Here is a 17346-nt window from a genome sequence, read left to right on the forward strand (position 1 = left end):
AGAGGATGGAAATAAAGACACAAACAAGTTTTCATGCAGCACAAAAGATATGTCAGAGAACTTTTTTCATCTCGTTCTGTTTGTTCTCATTTTCAAATTGTACAATTCGGGTTGAAAATTTATAAATGCTAAGATATTGAACAGGATTTCAGTCTGTATGCACAGTTATTGACATTTCTGTCAGATCCTTTCACATAACATCGCACAATATTTCATTCCATACGTAATTCACACAAAACTGCTTCTTAATGGCACTTGTGAATTATTCATTCTCTATTATTTGGCTTGTTCTGAAAGTTAAGTAGGATATGGGTGGGAAAAAAAGGCATAAAAAATATCTCGAAATGATCTTTCTTGTTGAATTATTTTCACATTTGTGCTCGAAATGTGCTAGAAAGGTTCTCGTCTATGAAGGTGCATGAATTGAAAACTCATAAATTGTAGGAAAAATTCTTAAAAATGTTTTTTGGATGGAAATGAAAAAGTCATAAAATCAAAAATTTATGAAATGCTTGAGGATAAAGTGCAATTCATGAATTTTATTAACACTTGGAATGAGAATTTTTTTTGTTGCCTAGATTCAATAAAATTCATGACAATGAGGATTTCTTTGAGGCTATAAAGTCTATCGTATTTTATGAATGAACGAATCCGAATTGATTCAAAATTTGGCATCATGCTGGTATGAAACTGACATGGTGACGGATTTAAACTGGGTCTGGTACTATTCCAGAGTCAGACCAGACTGAGGATGGATTTGAATCGAATCCAAGTCAGAGTTATGTCAAATTTGCGTTGGACGAAGGCAGAGTTGGCAGGACTTTAAAGTGGAGTCCGGACTTTGAAAGTCCGGACTTTCAAAGTCCGGACTTTGAAAAAAAAATGGAGTCGGACTTTAGAAAAACTTTGAAAGTTCGGACTTTGGGACAGTCCGATAAGTCCAACGATACCAAACTTTTCCTTACACTTAAACTATTTTAAATTTTTTTTTTCGATTATCATTCCTTGAAAAAATGAATTTATCAGACATTCGTTTTCATTTGCGTAACCCGAGTTGAAAAAATGAAATTTTTGAAATTTTTTTCGATACCACTGCGTAACCCGACTTGAAAAAATGAATTTTTGACATTTTTTTCGATACCACTGCGTAACCCGACTTGAAAAAATGAATTTTTTGACATTTTTTTCGATACCACTGCGTAACCCGAGTTGAAAAAATGAATTTTTTGACATTTTTTTCGATACCACTGCGTAACCCGACTTGAAAAAATGAATTTTTTGACATTTTGACGCAGTGGTATCGAAAAAATTACAAAAGTCCTCGTGTTATTGATCGAGGGACTTAAGCGCATTTTTGTCCCAGCGATCAGTAATTGATTAAAAAGTCACTTCCAGAACTAAAACACAAGATCCAGTAAGATCCAGTTCACTTTCAGAACTAAAACACAAGATCCAGTTAGATCCAGATCACTTTCAGACCTAAAAACCAAGATCCAGTAAGATCCAGTTCACTTCCAGACCTAAAAACCATGATCCAGTAAGATCCAGTTCACTTCCAGACCTAAAAACCAAGATCCAGTAAGATCCAGGTCACTTCCAGAACTAAAACACATGATCCAGTAAGATCCAGTTCACTCCCAGAACTAAAACACATGATCCAGGTCACTTCCAGATCTTAAAAACAAGATCCATATAAAACTTCCACAAATTTAAGAATTTCATCATTTAACGGATTTTCATAATTCAAACCTCATAACGGTAAAAAATTCAAACATTGTTCAGTAAACACTGTTAAAACATCGACAAACATTGAAAAACACTGTAAAACAATGAAAAAACGTGTTATTGTTTTTGTTGTTGTTGTATATGAAAATGAAAAACTGTTAATTATAGTATTTATGCGTTGATTTGAGACTTCTAAATGACCGATAACCCAATAACTTGATAGAACGAAGCTATTAAAACAAACCAGAGCTCTCTACGATGTCTAGTTTTCGAGATCTCGCGTTCCAGCCGAACGAACGAACGAACGAACGAACGAACGAACGAACAAAGTGCATTATTAAGCTACCTTTTTGAAAACAAGTTTCAAAAATGCGCTAAAAAATGTCAAAAAATTCATTTTTTCAACTCGGGTTACGCAGTGGTATCGAAAAAAATGTCAAAAAATTCATTTTTTCAAGTCGGGTTACGCAGTGGTATCGAAAAAAAATGTCAAAAAATTCATTTTTTCAACTCGGGTTACGCAGTGGTATCGAAAAAAATGTCAAAAAATTCATTTTTTCAAGTCGGGTTACGCAGTGGTATCGAAAAAAATGTCAAAAAATTCATTTTTTCAACTCGGGTTACGCAGTGGTATCGAAAAAAAATGTCAAAAAATTCATTTTTTCAACTCGGGTTACGCAGTGGTATCGAAAAAAATGTCAAAAAATTCATTTTTTCAACTCGGGTTACGCAGTGGTATCGAAAAAAAATGTCAAAAAATTCATTTTTTCAACTCGGGTTACGCAGTGGTATCGAAAAAAATGTCAAAAAATTCATTTTTTCAACTCGGGTTACGCAGTGGTATCGAAAAAAATGTCAAAAAATTCATTTTTTCAAGTCGGGTTACGCAGTGGTACCGAAAAAAAAAAATTAAAATACTTTGTAATAAAAAAAAATTTTTTTTGTTTGGGACTTTAAAAGTCCCAAAGTCCCAAAAGTCCGGACTTTCATAGTCCGGACTTTCGTGGAGTCCGGACTTTCAAAGTCCGGACTTTAGTGGAGTCCAGACTTTCAAAGTCCGGACTTTTGGGACTTTTGGGACTTTTAAAGTCCGGACTCCAAAGTCCTGCCAACTCTGGACGAAGGTATGTTTGACGAAAACTCATCGTCGGGCACTTTACTCACGTTATGCCTTTATTTACTTCCTTACTTACCTAACTTGCCTTTGAGTCACTCTATAATAATTGAAAGATCGGTTTCTGGTGGGACTCGAACCTTCCTACTTAAAAAAGAGTGATACATCCGATCTGTTGATTATTCGCGAAGGAAGCCTTGCTTTCACACTGACAGAATCGCTTGTATTTGGTTCGATACTCCAGATTCCACATTGCTCAGACATCACATCGGATGAAGAAACCTTTGGTCAAGGACGCAGTCAGACTGGATCCTAACTTCTCATCTCCCTAAATTTGGTTCATGACATGATTCTGAGTCTTCATGATTCTAAGACTTTTCCTTCTTAGTAGGCTTTTGAGCATATTTTATGAATTTGTCCTCTGTCTAATCTTGAGCCTTGCCATTCTTCTGACTATAGTTCCTTTCCATGTTACCGAACATTTAAGTATATTCTATGCATTTCCATCTTAATATTTTAGCTAGAATTCACGAAGTTAATTTAATTTTACTAAAATATTAAGTTACAGCTTCTTATTCTTCAAGCTACAAACGTTTAAGCTTTCAAACAATATCAAAAGAATCAGTAACTTAATAAAGACTTCTCATTGTTTATAATAGCTTATCCAAAATTTCATTAAAGCCTCCACAACTAGACCTAAATTTTCAATTCATTGTTATCATCTTTCGTGCATGTCTGCTTGTTTCAACATTTCAAGGAAAAGATGCCTTTCCTCTCTTGTTCTCTCCGTCAAGGAGGATCCAAATCATGAACATAATAAATTATTTACATAAAGAGCCAGAGACCATATTATCATCAGGAGTGTCTTGTTGTCGAAAGCTTTAAGTAAAATGACTCAAAGAAGCAGAAAGGCATAAAGATAAGAATGGAAATGGCACTTGAATGGCACGAAAAAAAATCTTTAAATAAATGAAAAGAAATATTCAAAGTGATTAATCTTGTTGCAGGTTTTGTAAAGTGATATGGAGATGCTTTTTGAAGAGGGGATGTGAATAAATGATGTCAAACTTATTTTGAGGTTAGGATTTTGAGCGAAACAAATGGAAAAGCTCTATAACGACTGTTTTAAGGCTTTGCTACAGACACATTTATCGACATCAAATGATTGCTGCCATATGGACGCCATATGGGTTAGTAAATGCGTCATTGATGAAGTCTTATTAGAGTTGTGTCAGAGCCGGTTCCATTTGTGTCCATCATGAAACAACATGCTATACATATTATGATAATAACAATGTTAATCCATTCTTCATGACTTGTTTCTGTCATTTGATGGACAGGACAGTTTTTCATCATATGACGGTCATGTGATGTCGTCAAGTCTTAATCGTCATACTTATGATGTTTCGACAATGTCATTCAATTCAAATTCGTGTTAATCATCAGTTTTCAGAATAATAAGTCTAAAAACTGTCAATTTAAAGTGACATCATCATTGAACGATCCCCGTCGAAAAGTACTTTACGATTTAATATAATTAAAAGCAATCTCCTTTCAATTTCCGCTTATACATTTTTCTCATTTCTTATTATTATATCTGATGAATTCAATTTTCTCTCTTTTTCTCTCTCTTGTGCTCCTCCGGCATTTCCTCTTTTTCTCCTTTATGTATTCATTTTTGTCTCAATTTTTCTTTATTACAAAAACTCGATAAAGTGCTCATCTGATATGATTGATTATTGTATAAAAAGCACAGCTTCACAATTTTTTGTCTGTGATATCGTTTATCACTTAGAAACTTAAAGACATCATTTTTTTTATGGATGTAGAATTTTTTTCCAATTTCCTTCTTTTTCATTTTCGAGTTTCGTTGATGCTGAGTGTGGTTGATGAGAAGAGAGTGATGGTATGGGGTATGGAGCCATATATAGGCGTATCTGCCAGTTCGAGAGTAGGGCTTCTGTGTCCGAGAGGTTAGGCATAAGACCTAATATCTGTATCACTCTTTTGTGAGTATGTGAGTTCGAATCCCAAAAGACGCCAATCCAATAACTCAGCGAATTCAAATTTGAATCTTCCTCCAAAATTTGATGCACACCAATCACTCAATAGAGAAGCCTTAAAATCCGAAAAATGATGTACAAACTCTAGTTGAAAGGAGAGTCAACAAGGAATTGAATTATCTATCAACATTTTCATCATCAACGTGTTGATTCTAGAGTTAAATTTTGTTTTCTTCTCTTTCTCGCTTTCTCATGTTGATGCAAAAAATGTTCATCCTTGATTGATGGATGGAATAGAGAGTGAAAAAAAAAGCTATTTTGGCTTTCTATGAGATTTTCATGAAGAAACCTTTCTCACATGTCAATCTTGATGGGTTTTGATTATGTTAGAGGGGGGCTAGAGGTTGTGGCAGGGTTGGTAATGTGGAGGATGATTATTGGGTTTCGTGGATAGAAAAGGATACAATTCTAGGACAGTTCTGGGAATTCAGTAGCAAATCTTGATGTTGTTTAGCTGATTTGACTTCGGGCTGTTCCTAAATACTTCGGCGATTCGATCCTTCCATCAAAGTGGCTCTAACAAGATTTACGTAATGAATGCTCTTAAGCGTATTCGGAATTGATTCTGATCAGAATATCGAATCCAGGATGGCTTCATATACAATGACATCAGTTTGACTATTAACTAGTCACACCATAGCCTTTATTCGGGTATATGCTCAAATGTCTAAGTACAAGAGGCCATACATGTCATTTCGCTTTAAATCCATTTTGATTTATAAATCCCAAAATCACCAACACTGCCCTTAAAGATCTACCTTAAATTTCCCTATCTTCCTTCTCATTTCATACGGTTTACCACAAAGCTTTAAAAAAGGCAGTTAAAGCACTCGCGTGTGATGTTATTACAAGTTCGTTTTTCATAACATAAAGAGAATATTTTATTAGGAAAGCATGAGCATGTTACATTCTGACACGAACATGAAATTTTTTATTATTTTATGTAAATATCTAATGAATATGCCAGCAATAAAACTCTCATCATTATCATAAGTGTAGATGCTATGGGAAAGTAAAGATAATTGACACTTTTGCAAGTCATCCCTTCTGTCTATCATTCATCATTAATTTACTTATCTTATCCTTATTCTTCCTACCTTTTTGTTATTATTTTTGCTTTGCTGTGTGCTTGCTGATCGATATTTGCAATATGAAATTTGAGTACGGAAGCAAAACTTTACTTTAAAATTTATTTTTACCTTCATGTGCAGGCGTTCAGTCGACCGATAGTCAAAAAACATCAGCAGGTCAATCGGGTCGATGGGAGCAACATTTAGGATTGTTTAAAAGTTCACCAGGGAGTGATTTGCCAGCGGATAGACATGCCTTAACAGCAGCGTTAATTCATTTTTCAAGAACACTCGGGTGAGTTTGCAAACTTTTTTTTTGGTTTTTTGATAATATTTAACACAATATTGGGGTTTATTACTGCTAATGAGAAGATACTGCGATGGAGTTACAACAATTTAGACTGTAATTAACAATGAATTTACAGAATTGTGTAACGGCTAACCAAATTTTAAATTTCAACGGCGAACATTTATTTGAATTGCACATTGTTCTAAAGTTTAGTACAAAACAATAGTAAACAAAGAAGAAATTATATTTTAAATTAATTGTAATTAAATAGTGTTCAAGCGTGATTGTGATATATTTCTGGTATATACTGCTATCCTCGTGATATCAAGACGATATCCTGCGTGATGTGAGTTGATCCGGAGCTAAGAGAAGGTCAATATTATCAATTAAGGATTTTTTCATTTCAATTTTAAATTTAAAGATTTTAAGTAAGACGATAAGGAAATAGGTAGGCATTACGATATGCATATGTATATCATAGATGTCTGATATGACTATATCACATATTGCGCAGAGTGATCATTTATAGAGTAAGAATCCCAAACTTCAGATGACCTAAAAGGTTGTTGGATTGATGCAACTTCGTAAGCTAAGGTATTAAGAACTTCCCTGTAGAATTCACATACCGAAACTTTATAATCGTATCCAATTTCATATTAAATCAAGTTACCCATGTGAATGATTTCCAATTAACCATAAAGTTTTCGAACATATTTTGAAAACATTTTTATGTTATGAGGTCTTCCTACACATATTCCTTCCTCTGTCTACCATGATTTAGCAATAAAAAAAGGTATTCAATGCTTTTTATAGAAGAAGGAACCAGAACGAACAAGTTTTATTTTTTTCCCTAACTGCTTTTGTGTGTGAAAATGCTTGACAGCAAGACGTGAACTTACGAAAGAAAATCGATTATGTAGCATTGAGTGGGTTAAATGCCGAGGTAAATGTGAGCAAGTTTTGAAGTTTCTGAAGGCTTCATTTCCAAAGAAATTAATAATAAAGTTTGAATGTTACTTCAATTTTGATGAAAAAAGTTGAGGATATTGGAATGTATTTAAGTATGGAATCCAGTTCGAGAATATTCAATATCCAGTTAAGTGACTAAACGCCTATTAACCTTGCGTGCTTCATCGTTGTTATCAAACATTTCCCTTAACAATAAGAATAAAATTTTAAACTTCATTAAATTACCATAAAAAGTAGGTATTATTTGCCATACTTTATATCAATTTAAATAAAATTAAATCTTCACTTAAAGCAGTCACGCAAACCCATTAAAAGCTCTCTCAATATTCGTGCATGGAAAAAATCATTTCATGACTTTTTATTGTAAATGTAAAGGATTTATTTATCGTTATGGGATGTCTTTCAATGACACAAAGAAACCATTTTCACTACTAAAATGTAGAGAAAATGACATATGAAGTCAAAGTTTGTTTTTTCAATCGAATGGATGTGATCGAAGTATTTTTAATGCTCTGTCGCCTTAAGTCAGTGATGGTCAACATTTTTTGTGTCACGGCACACGTCAGTTCTAGTCCAATTTGGGCGACACACTTGAGATTCTTCGGGATTATTATTTGTCGCAAGAGTGCACAACAGATGGTCACGGCACATAGGTTGTCCATCACTGCCTGAAATCATCCTCTTACATTGATGCACATATTCTCTTGCTCTATTTATCATCTTGTTTGTGAATGTGAATTCAATTTGTGTCAAAACAAGGTTGAGATCTGAAGCTGTGCTCTGAGGATGTCTGGTGCATCCACTACACTCAGTAAATGCAAAATACTTAATTTCCTCAAAAATAAAACCAATTTTAAGCGTCGAAGTTAAAAGTACAAAATTTGTCGAATTTGTAACCTAAACAATTTATGTGTCATATTATGACGACAAATTGGGTCATAATTGGGTCAAACTTATTTTAAATATTCTTCGCACAGTCTGAGTGATTATAATTTTAAATACATAAAAAGAACGCCAATTTCTAAGTATAAACACTAATTTGTTTTAAATATTCCGGGATTTTGATTCTTATTCCTAATTTTCAATTTAAATCATTTATTATGAATCACATCAGTTAGTTCCTTTGTTTTTAGCTAATTTTTGAAACTTTGTTTGTAATGCAAATGCACTTAATTTGCCCGTCCGTTCGGCTGACGAGTTGCATTGTTTAATTCCTTTCTTCTTCGCTTGCCGTACAGATCAACTGTGAACTCTCTCAGTTGGCGTCTAAAACTGGCTCTCGATGGTTGCCCTTGCCAATTACCAATGCATCACTGTTTCTATCAAAATGCTCTCTGTAACTATCGCATAACAAGTATGCCTTGTTATCTATTTATTCTGTGTCCAATTTCTGGAAATGAACCTTGCTGGATCTTGTTTTATAGATCAGAGAAGTGCCTTAAGTTCTACTGGATCTTGGTATATTGATCGGGAATGTGACTAAGATTCTACAGGATCTTGTTTTTTCGATCAGAGACGTCACTTAGATTCTCATGGATCATGTTTTGTAAGTCTGGAAGTGACTTAAATTGAACTAGATCTTGTTTTGTATATCGCAAAAATGAGACTTAGATTCTACTGGATCATGTTTTATAGATCGAAGAAGTGACTTAGATTCTAATGGATCTTGTTTTGTAGATCAGAGAAATGACTTAGATTATACTGGATCTTGTTTTATAGATCAAGAAAATGGCTCAGACCCTAATGTTAATATTCCTATAAATATTTTCTGTTCAGTCCAGTCTATCCACAATTCAAATTAATTAGGTTTTCAATGTATTATTCAAAATGTTACGGGGAAGACTGATTAATTATTTATATTATTATATAATACATTAGAATATTTCGGACGGTAATTACACTATAAATATGCTGAAAATTTGGTTAAAAATCGCACAACTCAGTTATTGTTAGGAAACAAAAGTTGCCTCTTAGCATCAAATAAAATAAATTAATTTTGGAAGTGAATTTTATTGTGAAATTTAATCAATCATGGATAGTTATCAACGTCGTCAAATGTGTCGTGTAACCGTGTCCGATCCAGGTGATGAGATTGTGATTTCGGGTATTGCTGGTAGATTTCCAGCTTCGCATAATGTTGCTGAGTTGAGTTATAACTTGTACAATAAGGTCGACATGGTTGAACTTAACAAAGGTCGTTTCAAGTACATCCGTGATGACATTCCACCACGTACTGGACTTGTCTACGACATCGATAAGTTCGATGCAAACTTCTTTTCAATTAATCGTCGTGCTGCTCAATTTATGGATCCACAGCAAAGAATTATTCAAGAACATGCTTACGAGGCAATTTTGGATGCTGGATATAGTCCAAAGCAACTTCGTGGAACTAAAACTGGAGTGTTTGTTGGATGTTGTGGTGCTGAAAATGATGACTACTTGCTATTTTCTGATTTCCCTAAAGACGGCATGGGAATGCTTGGTGCTGCTCGTACTATGTTGGCTAATCGTATTTCATTTTCAATGGACTTTAAAGGACCATCATTGCAAGTAGATACAGCTTGCAGCAGTTCTGGTTATGCTTTTGATTTGGCATTTAGTGCCATTCGTAGTGGAGAATGTGAAGCTGCAATTGTTGGCGGAACAAATTTAATTCTTAATGAATCATCATCACGTCAATTTGCTAGATTGGGTGTTTTAGCTATGGACGGAGTTTGTCGTCCATTTGATGAAAAGGCACAAGGTTATGTCCGATCTGAGTCAGTCAACACGATCTTTTTACAAAAGAGGAAAGACGCAAAGCGAGTCTACGCAAATGTAGTCTATTCAAGAACCAACATCGATGGATTTAAGAATGAAGGAATTACGTTCCCATCAGCCGAGCTTCAAACCAAATTATTCAAGGAATTGTATCAAGAAATTGGAATTCATCCAAAGACTGTCGATTATATTGAAGGTCACAGTACAGCAACTAGAGTCGGAGATCCAGAAGAATGTAATGCAATTGATCAAATGTTTTGTGCTTATCGTACAGAACCACTTATGATTGGATCTATCAAGTCAAATATGGGTCACTCGGAAGCTGCTGCCTCGAACAGCTCAGTCATTAAATCTGTTTTGATTTTTGAAACTGGAAAGATTCCAGCAAATCTTAATTTGACAAAAGTTCGTCAAGACATTCCAGCTTTAGCATCTGGACGACTCAAGCCTGTTATGGAAACAACAGATTTTAATGGAAGCTTAATTGCTGTTAATAGTTTTGGTTTTGGTGGTGCAAATTCGCATATTTTATTAAGAAAGCACGACAAGGAAAAGGTTAATTTCGGAATTCCAGCTGATAATCTTCCAAGATTAATAGTTTGGTCAGGCAGAACAGTAGATTCATTAAATACAATTTTCGATAGTGTCACAAAGCAACCACTTGATGCTGAATTTATTGCATTGCTTCAAAATTCACAATTATTGACTAAGTCATCAAATACTTATCGTGGATATGCTATTTTTTCACAAGATCAAGAATCTAAGAATGCAACCTGTATTGAACGTCATATTTCCAATTTTGTGGAACAAAGAAGACCTGTAGTTTGGGTATTTAGTGGTATGGGTTCACAATGGGCTGGCATGGGTGTTGATTTAATGAGAATTCCAATTTTTGAAAATTCCATCAGAAGATGTCACGATATTCTTGCCACAAAAGGAATCGACTTGATTAAGATCATTACCACTGATGACAAAACCATCTTCAACAACATCCTGCATTCATTTATTGGCATTTCAGCCATTCAGATTGGTTTAACAAACATTTTGAAGGCAGTTGGACTTGAACCTGATTATATTATTGGACATTCATTTGGTGAACTTGGTTGTGCTTATGCAGACAATTGTTTAACTGATGAGGAAATGATCTTGTCGTCATATTCCCGTGGCTTAACATCTATCCAAAATAAGACAATTTTCGGATCAATGGCTGCTGTTGGAATTGGATATAAGGAATTGAAAAATAAGCTTGATGATGGAATTCAAATTGCTTGTCACAACAGTTCAGATTCGTGTACAATTTCAGGACCAGCGGAGATTGTTGCTAACTTTGTCGAAAAATTAAAGAAGGAAAATATTTTTGCTAAGGAAGTCCAGTGCTCAAATATTGCTTATCATAGCTCATACATTGCTGATTTAGGTACAGACTTGCTTAATTCATTGAAAGGCATCATTAAGACACCAAAAGCAAGATCACCAAAATGGATTTCAACAAGTGTACCAGAAAGTGAATGGAATTCCATTGAATGCCGATATTCATCAGGTCAATATCATACAAATAATTTGCTTAATCCAGTTCTGTTCGAAGAAGGTTGCGAACATCTTCCAAAGAATGCACTCACAATTGAAATTGCACCTTATGGCTTATTGCAGTCAATTGTCAAGCGAGTCTTTCCCGATGGCATGCATTTCAGTTTGACTAAACGTGGAAATACTGAGAGCTCATTGTTGCTTTATAATACCCTTGGTAAACTCTTCGAAAATGGTGTTGATTTGGATTTGAGCAAGCTCTATCCAGCTGTTGAATTCCCCGTTTCAAGAGGAACTCCAATGATTTCACCATTGATTAAATGGGATCATGAAGCTACATATCCAATCATTACAACTGACGGTAAACCATGTAATGAAAAAGTCTTTGATGTTCATTTGTCAGAACATGAGTATGCATACATCGCAGGACATGAGATCGATGGACGTGTTCTATTCCCAGCTACAGGATATTTGTATTTAGCATGGAAAGCATTTGCTGCACAACTCAAAGAAAAGTTCAACAATTTAAGTATCATATTTGAAGATGTGAAATTTGTTGCAGCATTGCCTCTTAAAAAGAATACAGAATACATGATTACAGTCTTGATGCAACGTGGAACTGGTCAGTTTGAAGTAAGTGAAGGAAATACAACACTTGTTACTGGAATTGTTCGTCAATATGATAACTCAAAACTAACTGAAATTGAAGAAAACGAATCAAGTAAAGATGTTGGGGAACTTGAGGCTGCTGATTTCTACAAGGAACTTCGTCTACGTGGTTATCACTATAAGAATCTATTCAAGTCAGTTGTATCAGCTAAAATGGACAGTTCAAGTGCTAAACTTAAATGGCAAAATAATTGGGTTGCGTTCCTTGATTGTCTTCTTCAACTTAAGATTATCACAAAAGATTCAAGATCATTGGCACTTCCAATTGGTATTAGAAAAATTATTATTAAGAAGCTTGAACATGAGAAGTTAATGGCAGACTTAGGAGAGAATCCAATTGTTGATGTCAAGTACTGTTCAGATTTGAACATCCTTCGTTGCGGTGGTGTAGAAGTACGCGGATTAACAGCACAATCTGTTGGCAGACGTCCACCAAATGGAATTCCAGTACTTGAAAGTCATCAATTTGTTCCACACTTCCCAACTCCTCGTTTTTCAAATATTGATATTGGACGATTCTGTGTCCAATTGGCACTTGAAAACAATCTAGTTGGAAAAGTTTCGTGCCTTGAAATTGACACAAATGATGGACGAGGGCCATTATGTGAATATTTTGGACAAGCAATGGGTGATTTACCTCTTGTTACAGCGGAATTGAACTATTTAACAACAAGAGAAGTTGAAATTCCACAAACAATTGTCTCGAATGAGGAATTGTCAGCATTTACCAACAGGACATTTGTAATCAAATCAAATTGCTTGTTTGATGCTGATTTCTTGGAGAATATTAAGAAATATCTTAGTGACAATGCCTATATCATTTCTGTAGAGTCAAAGGACAGCGAAATTTATGCTGATTATGAAGGAAATCAAGGCTTTAAGATTGTTGCTATCATTCCAACTGAAACTGATAAGCTTGTTTTGATGCAGTATAAGAAAGTACCATTGGCAACTCCAACAACTATCATCGAAATCACTAGCAATGACCGCAGCTACTCGTGGCTTGAAACATTGAAGGCAAAATCAAAAACGGAACCAACATTAGCATATGCTGAAAATGATAATCAAACAGGAATTTTGGGACTTGTTAATTGCATCCGAAAGGAACCAAATGGAAGTAATTTACGATGTGTATTTATTGATGATGAATCAGCACCGCCATTTGATATTAATGATCCATTTTATAAGGCACAACTTGATAAGGATTTAGCCATTAATGTCTATAGAAATGGAAAGTGGGGAACCTTCAAACATTTCCTACTTAATTCTTATAGTGAACCAACAGCACATGAAGAAGCTTGCTACGCAAACGGATTGGTTCGTGGTGATCTGTCATCAATCAAATGGCTTCAAAGTCCAAAATTAGAAAATCCTCATGATGTTGCAACAGTTCAATATGCTGCATTAAATTTCAGAGATGTCATGTTAGCAACAGGAAAATTAGCAGTAGAAGTAATGGGTGATAATAGACAGGATTTGATGTGTGTTATGGGAGTTGAATATGCTGGTATATCAAAGGATGGACGTCGTATTATGGGAATGAAACCAGCCGGTGCTTTGGCAACACTTGTTGAACCAGATATTGCATTTACATATGATGTTCCTGATGATTGGACATTAGAGGAAGCTGCAACTGTACCATGTGTCTATAGTACTGTTTATGCTGCTTTCTTCATGGTAACAAAAATTAAAGCAGGAAAATCAATTTTAATTCATGCTGGATCAGGTGGAGTTGGATTGGCAGCTATTCGTGTCGCATTTGCTTATGGCTTAGAAGTTTACACAACTGTCAGTTCCGAAGTGAAGAAAGATTTTATTCTAAAGGAATTCCCACAATTGAAACGGGAAAACATTGGCAATTCACGTGACACAACATTCGAAAATATGATTATGAAGCGTACACGTGGTAAAGGAGTTGATTATGTGCTTAATTCACTATCTGAAGAGAAGTTAGCAGCATCTATTCGATGCTTAGGCAAAGGTGGTAAATTCTTGGAAATTGGTAAATTTGATATGGCAAATGACAATAAGATTGCTCTTGGTGATTTCTTGCGTGATCTGACATTCCATGTTGTGCTGCTCGAACAGATGTTCTACGTAACACTTCCAGAAAAATTGGCTTTGAAAAAGTTTTTGGATGATGACATTAAGAATGGAATTGTTAAGCCATTGAAGACGAATGTATTTGAAGCCAATGACATCGAGAATGCATTCCGATTATTAGCAAGTGGCAAGCATATTGGTAAGGTTGTCCTTAAAATTCGTGAGAATGAAACCGATAAAGCAACACTGCCACTGTCAGTTCTACCAAGAGTTTATTGCAATTCAGACTATTCATATATTATTTGTGGTGGCTTAGGAGGTTTTGGTTTGGAACTTGCTGATTGGTTGATCATGAGAGGATGCAAAAAATTGATTTTGAGTACAAGCCGAGGAATTACTAAGCAATATCAACCATTCAGAATCAAGATTTGGGAATCATATGGTGTTAAAGTACAAGTTAATAAGTCAGACATTACAACATTGGAAGGATGTGAACAGTTGATCAATGATGCTCTAGCACTTGGTCCAGTCGGAGGAATCTTCAATCTAGCTGTTCAACTCCGTGATTGTATTTTAGAAAATCAAACTGTTCAATCATTTGATGAATGTATGGCACCTAAAGCATATGCTACTAAATATCTTGATAAGATTTCAAGAGAGAAATGTCCATTCTTACACTACTTTGTCGTATTCTCAAGTGTCTCTTGTGGACGTGGTAATGCTGGTCAGAGTAATTATGGTATGGCTAATTCTGTGATGGAAAGAATAATGGAGGAACGACACAGGTTGGGATTACCAGCAAAGGCAATTCAATGGGGTGCAGTTGGTGAAGTTGGAATTGTTGCTGACTTGCAGGAAGACAATATTGACATGGAAATTGGCGGAACTTTACTGCAAAGAATATCTTCATGTTTAGATGAACTTGATAACTTAATTACCACTGATAGTCCAACAGTCTCAAGTATGGTTGTTGCTGAGAAGAAATTCAAAGGATCCGGAAAAGGTGGTGTCATGGAGATGCTTATGAACATTATGTCTATTAAGGACATGAAAACACTCTCGACTGAAACAAAACTTTCAGAACTTGGAATGGATTCATTAATGACTGTAGAAATTTCTCAAACTTTAGAACGTGACTTTAACATTTTGATCACACCACTGCAACTGCGTGGTATGACAATTGGAGAGTTGAAGGCATACGAGAGTCAAGGCGATGTTGAAACTAAAAACAAATCCATCGATAACTTTAAATTTTTAATTAGAAATTTCGGAGATGAAAGTACAAGTGACATGAGCATAGTGAAGCTTAACGACAAGCCAGAAGACAGTAGTACAAAGGTTTTAATTATTCCCGGAATTGAAGGTGTTGGTGGACAAATCTTCTACCAATTAGGAAAACAATTGAATTGTCCAGCATATTTAAGTCAATGTATTACTATTAGGAATATTAGTGATATTAATGCAATGTGTGTTGCATTAATGGAGGTAAATTGATTCTTGAAACTTGAAGATCAGCTTAATGAACTGTAATATTAATTATATTTCAGGATATTGCTAAACTTTACGCAAATGACTCAAAATTCGTTCTCATTGGCTACTCATTTGGATCAATTTTGGCTTTGAAAATAGCAACAATGCTAGAAAACTTAGGAAAAACAGGAAAAGTGCTTATTATTGACAATTCACCTAAATATCTCAAGCAAATTATGGATGATGTGGTGTCAAAAGCAGATAATGTAGAGGAAACATTGCAAAATATCATTATAGATCTCATGGAAGCATGTGTTCCCGGATGACAGGCGATCGCAAGTACCTTGTTCTAGCTGAATTCATGATGCAAAGATGAAGTGTTGAAGAATTATATAATGACTTTGAGACTTATTCAAAAGATTATTACCCCTAAAGTTTCAACATTATTAAAGAATCGTATGATTGCTCTAATAATTTATCTCTGACTGACTTCACACCCGTAAAATCACCAATAAGATTAATCAAAGCGACTAATTCATTCGTAACAAATCCAGACCATGACTTCGGATTGAAGGACTATTCAGAAATTGAAATTGAAGAACAACTTTGAAGGAAATCATTTAACTATTTTAGAACATCAAGAACTTTTCAATATTGTCAATTCTTTAATTTAAATTAATTGATTTTATATATTTATTTTACTACCAAAAATTATATGAAAATAAAGCAAAGTTATGGATGTGGAGATATATTTGAAAGGTAATCAATAATGCTTTTTTAATAAGCTTTATCAACAATCTATCGCATTTAACTAATAACAACGATGTTTATTCTTCAGTGATCAGAAACAGACTAAATGTTTATATGACAGGGGATTAACAACTATAAAAAGGGGAAATTAACTGATCGATGTTGCAAATATAATTTGAATATTAAACGACCGTTGACATTTTCTTGAATAATTGAGAAATTATTGACAAAACTGTGTGAATTTACATTGTACGAGTTTGGTCTTATGTTTTAAAATACAGCAGAGCTAGAAGTTCCGATAATTGAAAAACTAAATACACAGACACAATAAATAAGATTTATACAATTTTGATGTACATCATCAATTTTGTTAAGGTTTGAATCAAATCCTTTATAATATAAGCAATGGCTTTTATCCCAAAATTCAATTTGCATCAAAGCATCAAAACTAATTAAATTATCAAAATTCAAATAGAAATTGTTGATTCAATATGTATGTGCAACAATGATTGTGATAAGCACAAATCCGATCACAAGCCATATGATTAAATTGTGTTGCACCAATTGTCAATGTTAATCAGTTCATTATTAAATCAATATTGAAATTTTCAATTCGAGTTCAATGCGGTTCAATGACAGTTTGAGGAATCGGAAGTGCACATACCATTTCGATGTTCATGCAAGCATTTATTCGACAAATGAATTATGTGTCGTAAAAAATTCATGTGCTGAAAATTATTCAGTATTTTATGTGCTCTATTTTTATGTCTTAAATGTCCATAAAGCTTCACTGTTGTTATGGAAAAAATGGAGAAACTTAATAGGTTTATGAATAAGTTGATAGTCATTTGGACATAATTTATTGATGCGTGCTAAAAGTTTTATCATGAAAAACTT

General features: G+C 34.4%; 1 protein-coding gene across 1 annotated transcript; it reads left to right on the plus strand.

Moving 5' to 3' along the window:
- Positions 1-9178: 9178 nt before the first annotated feature.
- On the plus strand, positions 9179-16052 carry LOC139088365 (fatty acid synthase-like). Its single transcript, XM_070637564.1, has 2 exons — positions 9179-15714; positions 15777-16052. Exons 1-2 carry the CDS (start codon positions 9262-9264, stop codon positions 16023-16025), a joined length of 6702 nt encoding a protein of 2233 aa, XP_070493665.1. The 5' UTR covers positions 9179-9261; the 3' UTR covers positions 16026-16052.
- The last annotated feature ends 1294 nt before the right edge of the window (positions 16053-17346 follow it).

This window comes from Chironomus tepperi, unplaced genomic scaffold (assembly GCF_022539635.2).
Source record: "Chironomus tepperi strain 1889 unplaced genomic scaffold, CSIRO-AGI_Ctep_v1 contig_162, whole genome shotgun sequence".
NCBI lineage: Eukaryota > Metazoa > Arthropoda > Insecta > Diptera > Chironomidae > Chironomus > Chironomus tepperi.

Coding starts and splice junctions, on each gene's coding strand:
- LOC139088365 (XM_070637564.1), top strand. CDS start 9,262: ATGGATAGTTATCAACGTCGTCAAATGTGTCGTGTAACCGTGTCCGAT. Junction 15,715..15,776: donor TGTGTGTTGCATTAATGGAG/GTAAATTGATTC, acceptor ATTATATTTCAG/GATATTGCTAAACTTTACGC.